General features: G+C 42.2%; 1 protein-coding gene across 3 annotated transcripts in view; it reads right to left on the bottom strand.

The window, feature by feature from the left end:
- DZIP1 (DAZ interacting zinc finger protein 1) overlaps positions 1–20669 on the bottom strand; it is a 50163-nt gene that overhangs the window by 12686 nt on the left and 16808 nt on the right. For 2 of the 3 annotated variants that reach the window (XM_042255011.1, XM_027973717.2), the window contains exons 11-16: positions 14326–14466; positions 13804–13852; positions 12286–12342; positions 9955–10011; positions 4652–4711; positions 26–168 (exon numbers count right to left, since the gene is read on the bottom strand). In XM_042255011.1, the coding sequence (XP_042110945.1) occupies positions 26–168; positions 4652–4711; positions 9955–10011; positions 12286–12342; positions 13804–13852; positions 14326–14466 (507 nt within the window). The remainder of the gene's footprint in view (positions 1–25; positions 169–4651; positions 4712–9954; positions 10012–12285; positions 12343–13803; positions 13853–14325; positions 14467–20669) is intronic. The other variant, XM_027973718.2, reaches the window with a different exon arrangement.

A 20669-nucleotide genomic window follows, 5' to 3' on the forward strand; every position in this document is an offset into this window, starting at 1 on the left:
ATATTCCCAAAGTGAGTGAACTTACTGCATTAATTCCCAAGGTTTCCAGTTTCTCCACCAAACTCTGCTCCAAGACGGTTCTTATTTCCTTAGTGAGGGAAGGGTTATTCTTCAAAGTTTTCCTTATATGTATCTTGTTGTCATTTAATTTCTGTTCATTTTCTCTTCCTAAAATAAGGTTTTTATAATGTGTAAAAAGGAATTAAACAAATGTATCAAACCTCTAAGCAGAAAATGGCAAAACACAACTTCTAAACAGCAAGCAAGCATTTATAATGTTTTCAAGTCTTTGAATATTTTAGTCATTCAGCATAATATATAATCCTTAAGTATTATAGCTTTTAAAATTATCTTAAGCCTGCTTCAAAACTTCAGGATCTTCAAAGACTTTTTCTTGATTACTCAACCAAATTATAGCCAGATAAGTAATGTGAGAAATAAGTCTCTAGAGATATTTAAAAGTTTAACATTTTATCCTAAAATTATTTTTACTACTTCCTAAAGAAATCATCTCTCCTAAATCCAGTTAGAATTTAGGTTTCATCTAGTGAAGAAAAAGCCTAATAATTAAGTTTTATGTAATAAATTTAGTGGATGTTAAGTTCACATAAAATTTCAAAATGTGAAGATTATGATCTCTCTCAAAATACTTACCAAAATGTAAAAGAAATGAACAAAAGTCTTAGGAAAAGTATATTTTGTTTAAAACAACCTAAAGTTTGAAACAAAAAATAACAGGACAGAGTCTCTCAATGTGTCCTTCCTTATTCCTTTTATTTCCTTCTAGAAAAAAATGTCTAGTTTAAGAAGGTTTGGAGAAAGGGGCAGGACTGTATGACCTTGAACAACCGAGTGCTTGTGTCAAAGGAAAATGAAGGCTTAGGAAACAGCCTCAGTGCTGGGCAGTTCAGACCCTTAGTGAACACCATAGGCAGATCTGGAGAAGGTGATGATGGTACTATTGTCACTTTGAAGCCTGTTCCCCTAACAAAAGCATTTCACCCAAAGAAAGTGGCACCAAATTCCACTGTCCAGGTCTGGGGCTGCAGGTCCCCACAGAGACTCCGCTCTTTCAAGGTCTCACTGGCCTCAGCAGATGGGATTTCTAGGTTCTCATGGCACGTGGATTTGCAGAATATCTTAACAACATGCCTTTTGGTTAAGATGCTTTCTAAACACTAGTTCAATTCCAACAGTAAAGAATATTTCTGTCCATTGTTAACAAATTTCAGGCAAAATTAGCCACATTATTATTGGTCCATTAAGTAGGAGGGAAAAGCCTGCATGATGATGCTTTCCTACACTTTGCTACCATATGGATAAAAGTCAGATGTAATCTTAAATTTTATATTCTCAGCATTTATGCTGCTGTTTTCCCAATATTCTGAAACTACAAAAAAAAAAAAAAAAGAACTTCTGCCCTAGGAACTGAGTCCATGAAAACCTAGAGGGCTTAGCTGCAGATATGGCTGCCGCTGACTCTGGCTGCTGGTTGGCCATCAAGTCTGCAACTGTCCAGGGCTGAAAGCAAAAAGAAGTACCAAGAGAGAGCCTGGAATTCATAGAGCTACTATTGAAATAGATGCACCTCCTGTCTCAGTTAGGCAGAGATAATTCTTTGGCCAGCATCTCAGATACAAAAGAAAAAAAAAAACACAGAAGCACAGTCTGAAGAGAGGCTCCAGGACATGGGGCCACAAGCAGGGGTCAAGCGACACCCGGAACGGACTGGCCACAGTCTAGAAGAGCTGCAAGGCCATTGACAGAGGTAACGGAATTAATTTGCTGGCTGGTCCAAGTTCACCTTCAGCCCTGATGACAAGTTCATTTTGATGCCCAAGTTCCCCCAAATGATGGAAGATTTCCCTCTGTCCTTAAATTCCTTCATAAGTGGGTGCTCACTTTGGAAAGTCATTTGTGAATAATTAGAAAAACTTTTATATGAAGAAGTCTTATGAACCTGGGGCTGGCAAGACAAAAGCGAGAGAAAGAAGGTAGAATAGATAGGAAAAGATAATAAAGATAAACCTTTTCTGTAAAGGTGAAATGAATGACTTGAAAGACGATCAGAACTGAAGATTTTTAGGTAAAGCACATATTGTTTCACCAAGATAAAAACAAACTATTCTAGAAATCTGCATTTCCTCTAATTAAAAAACATAAAGCATGCCCAAGCAGATGGCCAGGCTAACGCATAATAGCCCATACATGTAATCAGTTATATCAGACTCATTAACGCACCATACCATTCATGGTAAGCAAATAATTGTAGTGCAAAGCAAGCAGTTAAACAAAACAAAAAGCAACACACAACAGAATTTCTGAGTTGGAATCAAGAATCAAGAATCAAGATCGTTGGAATACGATCAAGAATACTTGATCGTCTAGTACTCAATTTCCTCATTATTCACAGGACTCTAAAACCAGAGAGGTAGAGAATTCCCCAAAGGCCACCCAGCCAGTCCTGCAAAGGCTGGACCTGTTTGCCTTCTTCCATCACTTTGTCCTTTGCATTAAACCATGGAAAACAGAAAACCTGGACGTTAGTCCCAGCCACTGTCACTAATTAAACTCAATGACCTGGAGCAAGCTCCTAATCCCCTTGTGTTCCAGGTTTCTGAAAAATAAAATAACCCCTGAGATCCCTCCTGGCCCTCACATTCTAACATCCAACGGAAGTGAGATCAAGTCTGCCTCAAAGGATGAGTTAATTCTTGGTAAAAAGCTGTAGTGTTTTTGCAAATCACTGCCAAAATTCAGCTGCACAGGCATTTGTCTGCAAATGTTAGTACAAGCAGAGGAATTTGTTGATGGCAATTAGTCTGCTGCTAGCCAGCTGGCTCCACGGAGGCACTAGAAAGATGCAGTCACTGGTTTCTGTAACAGTGCGCTGGGACTCAGTTGATCCCAGTGGTCCTCAGCACTCACCCATCTCCACCAGAGCTGTGTCTGAACACATGGTGGGTGGCAAAGATGAGTTTCCCAACTCGGCTCCCTAAATGTGGCAACAGCCAATGATGGTGTTTGCCATCAGCAACGCAAACCTTACATTGTCTGAAGTAGAAGAAAGCTAAAAGAAGCCCAGGCAGAATGTGCAGTGGGTGAAACCTAGAACTGAAATGGTGATGATGGACAAACCAGGAGTCCTCTTGGAACCTAGCTGACTCATTTTAAACAGTACAAACTATGTAACTGGAGACACTAGTTTCAAAATTTTGGACCCTATCTATGAACCTCCTGACATTTTCATTGGGATTCTTCCAAGAATAAGGGATCTTGTGTTCCGGACATCATTAAATGATACTTATGAAAAAGCAAGCATGTTACATGCAAGTAAAATGAGAAAAAATATCATGCAGATGTTACAAATATGCTTGATTTAGTCCCTTCTCAATCTGTATCCTTATACAACAACAAAAAAATTGGGACAAGTCTAGAGAACACAGAAGTTATAACATTAAGAATTTACATGTTAGAATGTATAATTTTACTTTTCTTCCTAACAAAAATGATACAACCACAGCCCATATAAATATTAACAATTTGAGAATTGATGCTTTTGAACTGTGGTGTTGGAGAAGACTCTTGAGAGTCCTTTGGACTGCAAGGAGATCCAACCAGTCCATTCTGAAGGAGATCAGCCCTGGGATTTCTTTGGAAGGAATGATGCTAAAGCTGAAACTCCAGTACTTTGGCCACCTCATGCGAAGAGTTGACTCATTGGAAAAGACTCTGATGCTGGGAGGGATTGGGGGCAGGACGAGAAGGGGACGACCGAGGATGAGATGGCTAGATGGCATCACCAACTCTATGGATGTGAGTTTGAGAGAACTCCGGGAGTTAGTGATGGACAGGGAGGCCTGGCATGCTGCAATTCATGGGGTCGCAAAGAGTCAGACACGACTGAGCAACTGAACTGAACTGAACTGACTGAAAGAAGTAAAATATGGTAAAGCATTACTAAGGAGAAAATTATGATAAACTGATCCAAATATAATTGTTTTAGGATCTCTAAGTCATTAGAAAATACTATTAATAATGTAAATAAACATTCACAAACTTTAAAAATTAGTTGATAGGAAATAATTTTTATTATTACTGCCAAATAAAATGAGGAAGCAGTAATAACTTTAATTAACTCCCCAAACCTGTAACAGCTCTCAAATTCTGCCATTGAGATATTCTGCATGTAAATATTCCACATTCAGAGCTTAGACATTATGCCTTCCTTGCTATTAAAAACAATTTTTGAAATGGGCACTTTACTTATTCATTTGATAGATTCAGGGTATGAGAAATGCCTATTGTGGTATTAATATTTTTATATAATCTGGCACACAACTGTGTCAATTTTTCACCTGATCAGAAAATCTTGGCACTGACATATGGCTTAAATTTTTTTTTCAAGTTCCCTGACATAGAAAATTTCTTACTCATATGCTAAAAAAACAGTAAGGCAGGGCGGAACTATAACAGCACATTATGGGAACAGGATGCCAGAATACTACAGACAGATTGGAAATGTAATCCAAACATAAATGCCTTCCTAATTTTGATACCCTACAATAAAACTCAAGTACTTTCAAAGCTTGGGTTTTAGCATCTAAATGTGATTGATGCAGGTATAAACCCTGATCAAGCTCATTGTTACCTTTTTCTTCCTCTGAAAGTTCTTCTATTGGTTCCAGTATGTGCGATGAGAATGCCTGTTCTATTAATGAGGAAAAATAAGAATAGTACAGACAGGACAACAGCAAAGTAAAGTTAGTTCCTTTCAAACAATTTTGAAAGACATTGTTCCACTGTACTTTAACCAGGCCTGAAATAGCAGGCCTGAAATGGGAAAAAAATGTTAAGGCAAGGCAGTCAGTTAAAGCTGGTTACTTTTCCACAGTATCTGCCCTTTCTATATATTTTCTGTCAACTTCATTCTCAGGAAATTATATTTTTAAATAATTAGGTTAAAATTTCTTGCTCATCAACTTAGTGCCAGACATGATTTCTTTAAGGCACAAGGACACAATTGCAAAAGTTCTTCTTCACTTATCCCTAAAAATATTTTTGACACATATATATTTCCCTTATATATATATTTCCCTATATCTTATATACATTTTCTTATATCTTATATCCTTATATTTTGTATCTATATTTTTCCTTATATAAAAAAATATATTTTTTCCCTTATATCTTAATCAGGTAGCTAAATAGAAAATTATCGAAACAATTTCAATTTCCAAAGATAAAAACATAAAAAATTCCCAGGGCCCTGGGGTTCCCACTTCTTGTTAGCCCCAGGGCCTTCGAGTAGAAGACCCAGAATAGTAGAAGGGCAAGGAGAGGTCTCTTGGGATCAGCAGGAGGACTTAGAGCCACTCTCATCATACACCTCTGTGTCCCTAAACAACGTTTCACGTGCTCCCAGAGAATCAATGGGGTAAAGCTGTCATCAACAGATGACAGATGAAGGTGGGCTCTTCCCAATCCCACCCCAGAAGAGTGAGCAGGGGAGATGAAGTCTCTGGGTGACTTCCTGGGGAAATGCCACCATGCACACACAAGAAAACCTGGGGCAGCATGGATAAAGCAAACCCCATCTATCAGCAGAGGGAAGAGGAGGACAGGATTTGGCTGAAGGTCTAACTAACCACAGCAGTCAGGCATTAGGCACAGAGGGAAATGGAACCAAAAGTCTGGCTTAGGAGGTGCCTGGTTCATTCATTTTCAGCCTGGAGGCTGACACAGGTTGCCTGAACAGAGAGCTATCCACCTGCCCCTACAAACGGAAGCCATTTCATCCCACCACCAGACCCCAGGGTGGGTGATTGGGGAGGGTAATAGTGGCCAACAATTACTACCTGGGCTTCCAGGCACAGACCTAAGTGCTTTGCATGTATTATCTCAGATTTACTACCTCCTACTTTGAAGGTCTTCTAATTTATTAAAGGGTATTTATGGTATTCTATTTTAGGCATATAAAAATATATATACATAGACACACACACACATATATAATAGCTATATTTAAGTGTTTATAACTAGGCTCTTACAGCTAGTTCAGCAATATACTCAACATCTCTAACACTGACTATATGGGAGAAATGCATTTTAAACTACTTTCAAATGAACTGTCAGCACACAGTGTATCAGTAAATAGGATTCCACTTTAATTCTGAAACATAAACACGGCCCCACCACAAAGGAGCATGTGATTTGAACCCTGTAACACAAGTGGTGAACACCACAAATGTGCTTTTGAATTTATTATTCAGCATCAAGATTTTAAAGTTATACATGCATAACTATGGGTGGTGGTGGACATTAACTAGATGTGGTGATTATTTTGCAACACATACAAATATCAAATCATTATATTGTATACCTGCAAATAATATAATGTTATATGTTAATGATACTTCAATAAAAAGTTTAAAAATTAAAAAAGTAAGGTTACACAAGTATTTTCCTAATTTGAACTGCTGAAAACAGAGATTTAAAAGGATAGCTAATTTCATTTTTTTAAGTCACATAGTTTATATTTTATTGTAATTTCTGAAAAAGACAAAAATAAAAGTTATGAGGAAAACTTTTATAAAATCTTACAATATCATAATATACATACTTATAGGGATAATCCTATGATTTATCTTTCTTGAGTCAGGATTAATGTCAAAATCTGACATTTCCTACAGTGATGCAGAAGGCGGGGGAAGGACAGATTCCTGAATCTGGGCTCCTACAATAATAAAGGATGAGGAAGTGAGGTTGACCAGACCCCAGAGCACCGAAAGCAGCCTGATATCCCAAATTTGGGACGGAAGGCCTGCCATCCTCATGCTTTATAAGCTGAGACCTCCAGGGTAAGAGTTGAAATGCTCAGAGGCTTCCAGAAAAATCTTTATGTCAGTCTCCCACCATTACCTCCAGAAGAAAAACCCCCAGTTCTTCACCCAGCCCTTTCTCCACTGGCTGACTTTGTTGGACTTGATCGCCCCACCCTAGAAACTAATGTTTAGCCTGTGCATGCTCAGCGACTTCTGCTCCAAAGGACTTGCCTCATCCACCCTGACCACAGCCCAGTGGAGTAGCCAAGACTCTTCTCCCCATCTGGCAAACAAGGAAACCCAAGTCCACAGTCTCATGACTCAATCATGAATCCAGACTGCTTCCAAACTCCAGGCTCTTGGCCATGAAGCTCCAATGCCTTCCCACTGATGCCCATTTGGTTTGTCTTCCAGACATCGCCCAGCCAGTACCTGAGCTCATCATGTTCTGGCCTTTCTCTCTCCTTTGCTCCCTGATCACTCGCACAGCCTTTTCACCAATCCCATAGAACAGCTGTTGTGTTCACTCCCTCCCATTTCTTCACCATAACCCCAATCCCTAGGTAAGGAATCTCTTGTTGCTTAGTTGCTCAGTCGTGTCTGACTCTTTGCAACCCCACGGACAGTAGCCCGCCAAGCTCCTCTGTCCATGGGATTCTCCAGGGAAGAATACTGGAGTGGGTTGCCATTTCCTTCTCCAGGGAATCTTCCCGACCCAGGGACTGAACCCATATCTCCAGCTTGGCAGGCAGATTCTCTACCACTGAGCCACCTGGGAAGCCTGTCACAAAGGAGAGGAGACCATTCAAGGACAGACTAGGAATCTCTCAGACTATGTCTAACATCACCAACTGATCTCCCAGCTCAGATTCTTTAAATTCTTCGTGCAGCTCAGCTCTCCAATCCTGCCATGCTCAGTCTCTGAACATTCAGCAGCTATGAAATGTCGCAAGAATGACCCAAACCACATCACTCAGTGGTTGCCATAAGCAACCTCAGCCAGCATCCCTCCAATTTCTTCTGCACATTCCCCACTCTGTCAACGAGTTCACCGGCACCAGTAATTCACATCCAGTGCTCTCCTGCCACCTTTTGCTGCTAATTTTTGCCTGTCTCAGCAGAAAGGAGCAGCCAGTACCCCTCTCCCTAGGGCAATGCATATCTTATAACTGTTCACCTACAACTCCACAATGCCCCTCCCACCTCTAAAACTCCCAGTCAGACCTGCTGAAACCTCTACTGCAGCTGCCTCTGGGATCAACGTCCCTTTAATGCCCAACCCTGCTTCTCTCACGGGTGTCATCTGAAAGCAGTGCCCAAATCTCACCTGCAAACCTCCACCCCGAAGCCTGTGTCTCGGGGAACCCAACCTCAGGTGGTGAGTAATCATGAGATTTTTCATGGTAAAGGACCTCATCAAGGTTTATGATGGAACAAAAGGAAAGACAGAGAGGAAGCTGGACTAATTAATGTTGGGCAATCCGTGACCAACCCTCCCTGTCCCCTCCAACCCCCTGCCCCACCCCCAGCACCTGGGGAAGCTGCCACGGCCGGGGGCGGGGGCAAGCCGGCTCCTCACTCCTAACCATTGAGATGCTCACAAATCAGCTTTGATCCCAATCCAAGGGCTGTGGGCCTCATGCCAGGCTGGCATTTAAAATGAGCATTTCAATCACAGCAGATGCCAGCAAGGGAGCATGGCTAATTCATGCAGCCCCCGCCTGGGCAGGGCAGGATCCACATGGAACACGATGCTCTAAAACATCAGACTTGTTGGGACCTTGGAATCAGCCCCAGATAGCATTCCATGCCTACCATACGTGTCCCTGCTTGGGCACCAAAAATATAAAACAACGAAAACATAGCTCTCATATAATGTCAGATAGGAGGCTAGCAATAACAAAGGGGAAACGAAACTAAAACACATGTTGATGTATAAAAAGAAATAGCCAGCAATGCCTTATAAAAATCAACCCTAAAAAAGGAGGCAACAGAGAGATATTAACCTGACATAAATAACATGAATAGACAATAATTGTTAGAAATGACTTCCTCATATATTCATATATAATTCATATTGAATATATTCATATATTTATCTCTGTTACTGGTTCAAAGGGAAAAAACCCCTGCATGTTCTAAACACTTGAAAATAATAACATCCAATATGTGAAGAACTTATGCATTATGTATTGTAAACACATGCCCAAGGGAACCAATCCCCCTGAAATGATCTTAGAAAAAAAATCAGGGGCAGTAAACACTTCATCAATCAGTCAGTGAGTAAAGAGAATAATTACAAAGGGCCATCATACATGAACCACAATATTTCTGAAGACAAAAAGTCCAACTCAACTGGCCATGGATTTAAGTCCAAAGTAAAAGGCTAAATAGAGAAGTGGAATGAAGTAATCATTAGATTCCAGAAACATTTGTAGGTAAGACAGGAAAAAGATGGTCCCCCTCCCACTTTAATTCATTTAACACACAGCAGACCACAGGAAAACAATATATTGAAAACATACCATAAAAACTGCTAGCACATTAGTTGTATAAAAATATGTTTATAAATATTCACGCTGTCTACTGGATCATGTTAATAACAATTATTACCCTGTGACCTGGTCCAAGACCTGGATCCTGGCAACAATTTCATCCAGGGGTTCCTACTTTTTCCTTTGGTTTCCATCACGTGTCTTTTCTAGATTTTCTCAACCAATCCCTGAAACTGTTTGCTTAAAAAAGGTGACTAGCTGCCACATTGAAAGTTATACAAACAATCACGTATGCCCTGTGGCATGTGCTGGTTGGCTGGTCTAGTAGGAAAGTCACCCTCTTACCCGATACCTACTACTTTCCATCAAAAATCACAAATGCTCCAAGAACTACTCAGAGTTTAAAATCTCTACTTGTGAGCCCAGCAATAGAGACATTTTCTACTTTATGACTGGTAGGTTTGACTAGTTCATAGTAACATTACATAGGAAGACTGCAGTTTTATTAACTGTTTTGCATTCATCAAAATGTTTTGTTTGCATAAATAATCCCCACAGAAGAACTTTTCAGTTACTAAGTTATCTAACTCAGGTGGAAACTGTATATAAAACGCTGAGACTTTGCTGAAACTTACCATGTGCCATTGTTAGACTCGACTTCGCATCCAGTGTCTGGGGGGCTGGGGCATTCACTGAAAAAGCATAAAAATGTAATTACAGGGTCCTGTATATACAGCATCAACATCTGAACATGAGGATAAACTAAGTATTTATCACATTAGTCAAGGTATATTAATATACAGATCATGAGGGAACAAATGTTTCAAATGACAAAGATAGCACCAACTAACCTAAACCAAATTTATAACAATTTGAAATACAATCTACCCTTTTCAAATATACAAGTCAGTGGGTTTTAATACAGACACAGAGGTGTACAATCATACCCACTCTCAAGTTTTTGAACATACTCATTACATGTACACCTCCCCAAATACCCATCTCTATTAGCCCCATCTCTCCCTCCCTGCAGGCCCGGGCAACCAAGGATCTACTGTCTATCTCTGTGGATTTGCCTATTCTGGTCTTCACTTATAAATGGAACCCTACAATTCGTTACGTGACCTTCTGTAGTCCGCTCACTTTAACTTAGCAGCATGTTTTCATGTTTCATCCATGTTGAAGCATGCGTCAGCATTAGCGTGTATTTTTATGGCCAAATAACATTCCATTTTGTAGATAGACCACATTTTATTTATCTGTTCATTAGTTGATGGCCATTAGGGCAATTTCCACTTTTTTACTATTAAGAATAATGCTGTTATGAATATTCATGTACAATAAACCAATTTATAAGACTACCCCAATCACTGGGCTGAAAGACGCCTTTTAAAGGCATTAATTCAGCTAGAGCCTTTAGAAGAGTATACCTGATTCAAGTAAGACTGAATACTCTTTACATCAAAGTATCTCAGAAAATTAGATTCCACAGCCTTTCTTCTAATACTGAAATTTCTATCTGAGGTTCCTCTCTCAACTATTTGTCTTTATGACTCTTTCCACAGCTTATTAAAAACAGATGTTTAATTCTAATCCTATCTAAGAAATACTGGTCACAAGCCCCAGCTACCCCTATAGGCATAAAATTTCATCTTTACAATGGCTAGTGTGAAAGTGTTCAACTTCTAACTATGGGTAAACTGCTATCGATTCTGGAAATATGGCCTTCGAACCTATCTGCAACTTGCTAAGCTAGATCCAGGTTTGACAAACTACAGTCTATAAGACACACCAACACCTGCCTGTTTTTGTAAATAAAGTTTTATTGGAACATGTTATTGTTTCAATGGGCTTCCCAGGTGGTGTTAGTGGTGAAGAACCCACCTGCTAATACAGGAGACTAAGAGGTGCAGGTGCAATCCCTGGGTCAGGAAGATCCCCTGTAGGAGGGCATGGCAACCCACTCCAGTATTCTTGCCTGGGAAATCCCATAGACAGAGGAGCCTGGCAGGCTACAATCCATGGGGCCGCCAAGAGTCAGACACAACTAAAGCAACTTAGCACGACTGTTCCAATATTGTGCTAAGTATAATTAAAATATAAACAACAGTAATTGAACGTCTTGTAATTTTTCCATACTTCTCTGAAATGCTTCTGTTCTCTCCTTAGCTCTACCCTTGGCACTTCAATTGCCCTCTCCTCCTCAGCATCTCTCAACCTCTTCAGCTTCCAGGACCAACATCAACAGGCCTCAAGAAGCAGTTGAGCATTTAAAACCATCAGTGCTTTCTAGTCAATTGTGCCCAGTTCCCAAACATGCTCATCAGTGTCCTTTCATCATTACAAGTCCTGGGCCCACATGCATGGCGTTCCGTGCCCGGCCTCGGGGCAGGCCCTCCCTTAGTATTCAGATCCTGTTCACATGCTTTCCTGAATGGAACAAAAATATTTCAACTAATATTAAGAAGACAATCCATCCATTTCTCAACTGTACAGATTATGTCTTTTTGGATTCTAGCCAAATCCTGACAGCTCTGGAAGACTGCGGTGCTGTGACTTTGTGAGTGACTGACCCAGGGGCCTTGGGTCAAACCCTGCAGCACGGGGTCTCAGAGATGCCAAAATGTGGTGGTCACGACTCACAGTCACATCGTCACAGTGCTTTGCCTTGGGAAACCCAGAGCACGCCCTGGGGTGATGCCAAGGAATTTTTAGCCATTCTTTTATTAGGCAAACTGTTAAGGTAACAGGTATGGCTAACCAAAACCACCACAAAATCACACGGACATTTATTATAGTGGGTTTTAGAACCAGGTCAAGGCCAGGAATCAAAATAGATCGTTATGTAATCTCCAGACACACTGATGTTCCAAGAATCATCTCTCAAAAGAATAAGTAGAAGTTATATATGGGTTTAAGCACTTTAAAACTATCTTTAGAACCCTGAGCCTATTATAGAAACTTACTTGGTACAGTTGGGGCAGTTGGCTTAGGTTCAAAAGTTTGCCAGGTTAAAAGATTCCCTGAAATAAAAAAAGATAAATTAATAACAAAACCCACAAGCTATGGGTTATATTTTGGTAGTGTACATCCTAATATTTTCCCCCAAAATACAATACATGAAATGTACCAACATGTAGCGACTTGTTACAACAAAGATGCTTAACGTAAATCCCTTAAAAGCTAACTTTTTCCTAAAATTATTTTTCAACTATTTATTCTAATTATTCAGGTTTTCCTAATTATCTGAACTGTAACTATTCCAAGAGAAGTTACAGCCACCCTTTCCAAAACTTGATCTTGAAACAAGGAAAGCAAGTGTCTAGGTCAACATATAGGTCAATCTCATTTTACTGCACTTTATTGTACTTTGGAGATATTGCACTTTTACAAATTGAAGGTTTGTGGCAGCACTGCGTTGTCAGGTGACAGCATTCTTAGCAATACAGTATATGTGCATTTTTTAGACATAATGCTATTGTACACTTAATAGACTATGGTATAGTATAAGCATAACTCATATACACTGGAAAATCAAAAAAAATTGTGTGACTCACTGTATTGTGATTACTGGTTGTATTGCAGTGGTCTGCAACTCAACCTGCAATATTTCCAAGACATGCCTGCATTTCTCATGACCCCAGAAACAGGGAGGAAATGCAACCCATACACCCAGTACCAATTCCCAGTTGGCATCCCTCAAGTAGACAAAAGATGCCCTACTATCTGAGACAGATGGGAACCAAGACTGGGACCACTCAGAAGGCAATCAGGCAGAAGGCAAGCTTGATGCTAGGATGGGAGACTCTGTTCTTCTGACTCCCAGTCCCGCTTCTAGACCAGTTCCTGAATGTTGTGGAGATGGGTGGCTATCATTACTATTTTCAGTAGGCTGTATATCCCCCCACTATGCTTAGAGCAAACCCTCAACCCCAGCAGACCATAACATAGAATTGCACATCAAGCCTCCATAGCACTTTAGGCTAATTAAGAGTTTACTATCAATAACAATAGCCAACACTGCTGAGTATTTAACAGGTGCTCTTTACATGTTTTCCCATTTAATCCTCATAACACGTCTATGATGTAAATACTACTAATATTCCAGCTTCTGAGCTGAGGAAACTGGGGCAGAGGCTCACAAAGCTACAAAGAGATGGGAGCTGAACCCAGCCTGCCTCTGGACTCTGCGCTTTTAATCCTAAGTCAGCAAACTGCACATTCAGCCAGGGGCACAGTTATTGAGCATGTATTATGTGCATAACAATACTCTGATAAAAAGGACAGGAGACCATTTGATGACAGATTAGGTATTTGAAATTCTTCAATTCTCTGGGTTGTGGTAACAGAGCTCCCAAGTCAAAATAACTAGAGGAATGTCATCTTAGCACCCATGAACCATCTCAGTCCCACATTCACCAACGTTCAGCGCACGGTTAGGATGGCCCACCTTGCCTTCAGCACTGGGATCCTGGTCCACTTACCTTTGGGTTCACTGACACTGTTTAACGGTTTACTGGTGAACTCTTTAATCTGCAAAGAAGAACAGTCTTTCAGCGATCCATGTTTGAAACTAGACAGGGATGTACTGGATGGTCAACAGATACTCGGCTCAGTAAATGAACCTTTTCACCAAATGCCCCAAAGACACAGGACGTGTGGACTTTAATGACATGGAGACAAACATTTTATAAAAGCAGCATTTGGATTCACCTGCTTCTCAAAGGAATTAGTGAAAGAAATCCTTAGGTGCCTTCACATTTATCCTGAATTCTAACTGAATAAATCTGATTGCTCTACAGTATTTCAAAAATACTTAAAAAAAAATTATTTTATTGACTTGGACAAACAACCATGGGGAGTGAGGAGGTGGGAAGATATTCTATCTTCATCTTATCCAACTTACAAATGCTCTAAAGACACGTTCTTAAATAAGTTGCACTGGTTTCAGAAAAATGGTGCCTATATATATATATATATATATATATATATATACACCAAAATACCTGCTGTCTCTGAGTGATGATCAGCTCGTTCTGTTCCTGGAGCCTCTGCCCTAGCTCTTCTATCCTTTTCTTATAGAAGACATTACTTGCATTTAGATCGTCTATCATTGAAGTTCGAAGTTTCTCTATATGTGACAGGAGCTGCAAGAAAACGAGGAAGAAAGGCATGCATATGGAACCTGCAAGCAAATTTCTTCTTTCTGCAGTTTGTATGTACACACCTCGCCTTCTCACTGGCTTATGTTATCTACACATTGACTAGCTCTCTGATCACCGTGTCCCCAGGCCCTGGCTGTTACAAGGGGCTTCATCTCTGTTCCCAGGGAGCTCGTGGCCCAAAACAGACAACACTGATCATGTGAACGGCGTAGTGACCCATTACATGAAATCACATGGGGAGGAGCGAGGATAAAGGACCGGGCCACCCACAGAGCAACTCAGACCCCAAGCAGCCCTCACATATCATCCCAGCTGGAAAGCACACTCCCCCAGCCAGAGAGCCCAACTTAATTATTTTATATACCTAGCAGTCTCTGTCCCTTAGCAGGTTTTCAATAAACATTTAGTGAGAAATGGAAGGGGGTTGGGGGTTGAGAAAAAGAGGAAGAGAGGAGGGAGAAGGGTGGAGAGAGGGTGGAAAGGATGGATGGAGGAAGGGAAGAGAAGGAAGGGAAGCACAGGGCAGATTGATCCAAAGATGCACAGATTCATCTCTAGAGGGAATATCAGTTCTGGACAAGAACTGAAGAAAAGGAACTTCCCTGGTGGTCAAGGCTAAGATTCGTGCTCCCAATGCAGGGGACCTGGGTTTGACCCCTGGTCACGTAACTAGATCCCACAGGCCACAGCTAAGATCCTGCATGCTGCAAAAGACCCAGCCCAGCCACATTAATTAACTAAATATTTTTTGAAAAAGAATACAAGAGTTTGGTTTCAAAAATTCAAGGAAACATTCTTAAAGCAATTTCAGACGTTGCTTCAAAGGAGGAGAAAAAACCCTTGGTAAATGGCACGAAGCCCATTCCAATTCTGTGGCTTGGGAATGGAGACAGGGAAGTGCAGGTCAGAAAAGGCGGGTAACTGTGTTGAGAGGAGCACAGAGAGAGCCTGAAGCAGCATTTCCTAACTGGAGAGGTTCGTTTGTTTTTTAAACAAACACTCAACACGTTTCAAAGGCTAAAACGTTAAGCACATCTTGCTGAATCTACACCATAGCATCATGGATACATGTTTTGACCCCGTTGTTCAGATGGGGAAACTCAGGTCTAGAGAGGTAAGTAGCTGACCCACATGCAGACAGCTGGAGGAGGGAAGAGCCCAGACCTCAGCTTTCCTGTCTTCCAAGTCCACACTCTCAAACTTAGTGTCTGTGTCATGAGATGTGTTAAGAAATTGTGCATGCGTGCTCAGCTGCCCAGCCTCGTTTGACTTTTTGTGACCCTATGGACTGTACACCACCAGGTTCCTCTGTCCTTGGGATTTCCCAGGAAAGAATACTGGATCGGGCTGCCATTTCCTCCTCCAAGGGATCTTCCTGACCCAGGGATGGAACCCGTGTCTCCTGCATCTCCTGCATTGGCAGGCAGATTCTTTACCGATGCACCACTTGGGAATCCCTATTCACAAGAGTGAACAAGAATGAACCCTAAAATAATGGTAGACTTTGGGGGACAATGATTAAATGAACGAAGTTGCTCAGTTGTGTCTAACTCTTTGCAACTCCATGGACTGTAGCCTACCAGGCTTCTCTGTCCATGGGATTTTCCAGGCAACAGTCCTGGAGTGGATTGCCATTTCCTTCACCGGGGGATCTTCCCAACCCAGGGATTGAACCCGCATTGTAGACAGACGCTTTACCATCTGAGCCACCAGGGAAGTCTTTGGGGGATAATGACATATCAATATAGATTCATCAGTTGTAACAAATGTATCACTCTGGTACAAGGTGTTGATAATACGGGAGGCTGTACATGGCAGGGGTGTGGGGAGTGGGGTATTTGGGAACTCTGCATTTCCTCTTCAATGTTGCTGTGAACCTAAAACTACTCTAAAAATAATCTAATTTACATTTAATAGACACATAACAAAAACAACAACAAAAAGTTAAAGCTCCTCATCAATACATAGCAGGGTCTTCCCTCTGAAGGGCTGTGTGCTCATATGGGCCCAGACAAACAATAGGTTGAACCAAGTTACAAAGGTTTCCTGGGTAAAGACTAGAAAGAAACCTTACATATCCCAATGGATGCTAACAATCTCAATGACAGGAGAACACTGTCAAGAACCTTCCCCACATTTTCAGAGACCACTGTAAGAGTGCCCCTCCCAAGACAGTCTGGGAAATCCTGAGCAGGAAAGTAGAAGGCGAAGCCAGTAAAAATGTCCAGGGGTCTGGGGGGAGGTTTAGGATCAACCATATGGGGACTCATTGCAGGACCCAAAGAGAAGGAGGACTCAAGAAAAATGATGGGATGGCATCCTTTTGATACTGGAATTAAGAACTGACCAAGAAGGTACAGAAAGAGTCTGCTGAGAGAGGAATGTGCTAGTCTGAAGATGAGCACTAGCCAGAACTTATTTCAAAAAGCTGTTGGCTCTGGAGCTCATTTCTTTTCCTTTTTTAATTAACTAATTCATTAATTTTTGGTTGCAGTGGGTCTTCATTGCTGCAGGAGGGCATTCTCTAGTTGGGGCGAGCAGGGGCTACTCTTCATTGCAGTGCCTGGGTTTCTCATTCCAGCAGCTTCTCCAGTTGTGGACCACGGGCTCTAGGCATGGGGGCTTCAGTAGTTGCAGCTCTCGGGCCCTAGAGCACAGGTGCACAGGCTTAGCTGCCCTGTGGTACATGAAGTCGTCCCGGACCAGGGATCAAACCCATGTCCCCTGCATTGGCAAGCAGATTCTTATCCACTATACCACCAGGGAAGTCCTAGAGTTCACTTCTTGTGACTTTCTACCACTGCGAGTTTCACATTTTTTTTCTCTACCAGCCACATCACCCCATTCTGCTGCTCTTTTACTACATGACCATTCCACAACGTACCAAGCTCTGAGTCTTCTGTTGGGAGGAAAAGGGCATGCCACCATTTACCTGTGGTTCCCTTTGAACTCCTACCACTGCTATTTAAAAACAAAACCAAAAAAAAAAGACTGCCAAGAATTTAGGTAAAGCAATAAAAAGTTGGCAAACGCAACTTCCCGTAAGCAGAGAAATACAATATGTGCATTGTAGGAACACAGTAGGCACCAATCATGTGGAATAATTGATAGTCAGGTCTCGGGCACAGATTGCTAAACCTGAGGGAATTCGCCCCTCTGCTGGGGTTTAAGAGGAATGAAGGGAGAAGCAAGGAGCTTCTGAACAAGCAAAGCCAACAGACGAGGGAGCAGCGTAGCCTGCTGGCAGCACCAAAAACTCCCCGCTCCCAGCACCCGGGGCGAGGTGCCTCCCTCAGAACCAGACCTTCCCTTCCTCTCTGTCACCACCTGCAGGGGCCAAGTGGAAATGTCTACAGCTTACACAGCAGTCTAGCCAGAAAGCCACTGAAATTCCCACAGCTGCCTGGAATGCAAGAGGCTTAAAGGAGCAAGAGCTAAAATCCCCTATTAAAAACGAACTCTGAATTTCTGTCCCTAAACCCCTGTGTGCTAAAGAAGCCTTGAAGAATAAAATTAGGACTTCAAATCGCAAGAGCAGTGGTTCAAACCATGGATCCAAAACACAATGATCTGGGGTCTGCTGCTGTTGTTATTGGTGTTTATTTTTTTCCAAACTCTGCATGTCCCAGACTTACCTGCTGAATGAGTCTCGGGAACTGCTGCCTTAGAGCATCTCAAAGGAAAGATTCAGGGTTCTTACAGAAAAGCAACTGCTCTAAGTTGTCTGTTTCCCTCCCCTGCTGGCTAAGTGCCTCAAGAATGACAGGTGAACAAGGCAGCGGGGCAGATAAGCAGGGACCCAAGGTTAAGAGGATCTGGATTCAAATATCACGCTCACACTAACAGACAGCTCTTTCCACCCTGCTCTTCTGCCCCCTACAATTAGCATCCCTCTCTCCGCAAGAAAAAAAGGCTGAGTGATCCCCTTGTTGGCCACCTATCAAACTTCTGCATTCATTTAGCAAATATTTAGTAAGCCCCTAAGAACGGATGCTTTCAAACTGTGGTGCTAGAGACGACTCTTCAGAGTTCCTTGGACTGCCAGGAGATCAAACCAGTCAATCCTAAAGGAAATCAACCCTGACTATTCATTGGAAGGACTGATGCTAAAGCTGAAGCTCCAATACTTTGGCCACCTGATGCAAAGAGCCAACTCACTGGAAAAGACCCTGATGCTGGGAAAGACTGAGGGCAGGAAGAAAAGTGGGGGGACAGAGGATGAGATGGTCAGATGGCATCACCGACTTGATGGACAAGAGTATGAGCAAACTCACGGAGATGGTGATGGACAGGGAAGCCTGGCATGCTGCAGTCCATGGGGCCTCAAAGAGTCAAACACAACTGAACAACAACAAGAACATTTTAGGAACATTATTAGATTCTGGGAATGCAGTGGAGGAGTAAACAGAGCCCTTCCCTCAAAAGGCTAATGATCTGGCTGGAGAGACAGACAATAAACAAGTAAACTAATAAGCTACTTAAAAAGTGATCAGTCAGAGTTACACTTGTGAAGTGATGAGAATAATTAAGGGAGAGGATTGCTTCCCTGGATGGAGCGGTCTTGGGTGACTTCAAGTGTCTTAAAGGAGGAGAATGAAGGCAGGAGCGATGCTCTCCTATTGGCCTTGAAGAAGTCACAGTCAGGTTGTGAACTGCGGAGCTGAGGGTCTCACTCCACCCTGACTCCCACGGCTGACCATAGGGAACTGCACATTGCCAACCATCTGAACAGGTTTCGAAGAGGCCCCAGAGCCCCAGAGGAGACAGCTCGGCTGACACCTCCAATGCAGCTCACGAAACCCCGAGCAGAAGACCCAGCTAAGCCGTGCCTGGACTCCTATCCCATAGAAACTGTGACATACTAAATCTGTAGTAATTTGGAACAGCAGAGAAAACTAGGGCTTTCCTGGTAGCTTAGATGGTGAAGAATCTCCCTGCAATGCAGGAGACCTGGGTTTGATCCCTGGGTTGGGAAGATCTCCTGGAGAAGGGGGGAGTGGGAACCCACTCCAGTACTCTTGCCTGGAGAATTCCATGGAGACAGGAGCCTAGTGGGCTACAGTCCACGGGATCACAAAGAGTAGGACACAACTGAGTGACTAACACTTTCACTTTCAGAGAAAACTAAATCAGAGGGGAAGGAGCCAGCTGCATAAGGAGCAAGGGGAAGTACCTCCCAGAAGTAAAAAACCACATGTACAAGGAGAAAAAAGGCTGTGTGTTCTATAAATTACCAGAAGGCCATCATAGCTAAAATAGTAGGTTGAGAGAGAGGATCAGGATGAGCTGAGTAGCCAGGTTGTTCTGTCTGCTCTGCAGAGAGCAGATTACAAGAGGAAGGCTGGAACTGGGAGACTGGATAGACCCAAAAGGGGTTTCCCTTTTGGAAATGCTGGGAGCTCAGTGGAGAAGCAATGGAAGGCATAGAAATGTCCGGAAAAACATGGATATGAGATACTCAGCAGGACCCATCAATAGCCTGGAACTGAGAGTTGAGGAGGAGATGGGAATCAATGTCTGCACTTGAGTGAACGAGGATGCCATCAACCAAAAAGAAAAAGATGTCTGGGAACAAACCCAAGGACCTCATTTTAGACACATCACATTTAAAAAGTTGTGCAGAGGCCGAGTACCAAGCTGGCTATCTCATCTGGAGCTCAGAAGGGTGGCTTAGGTTGGAGAAATGAATTGGGTGTTACATCTACTCATAGGCCAGCCACTATTTTTAACAAACTCTCTCTGTCCAATTGCTGGAGCAATAGAACCATGAGAAATAAGTTTCTGTTGTTTATCAGCCACCCAGTCTATCCTGTTTGCCCAAAAGGGGATACAAAGGGCTACAAAACACATATATGGCAATGACGACCCTGTATGCAAGACAGCAAAAAAGACACAGATGTGTATAACAGATTTTTGGACTCAGAGGGAGAGGGAGAGGGTGGGATGATTTGGGAGAATGGCATTGAAACATGTATACTATCATGTAAGAATCGAATCACCAGTCTATGTCCGATGCAGGATACAGCATGCTTGGGGCTGGTGCACGGGGATGACCCAGAGAGATGTTATGGGGAGGGAGGTGGGAGGGGGGGTTCATGCTTGGGAATGCATGTACACCCGTGGTGGATTCATGTCAATGTATGGCAAAACCAATACAGTATTGTAAAGTAAAATGAAGTAAAAAT

This window comes from Ovis aries, chromosome 10 (assembly GCF_016772045.2).
Source record: "Ovis aries strain OAR_USU_Benz2616 breed Rambouillet chromosome 10, ARS-UI_Ramb_v3.0, whole genome shotgun sequence".
NCBI classification, from domain to species: domain Eukaryota; kingdom Metazoa; phylum Chordata; class Mammalia; order Artiodactyla; family Bovidae; genus Ovis; species Ovis aries.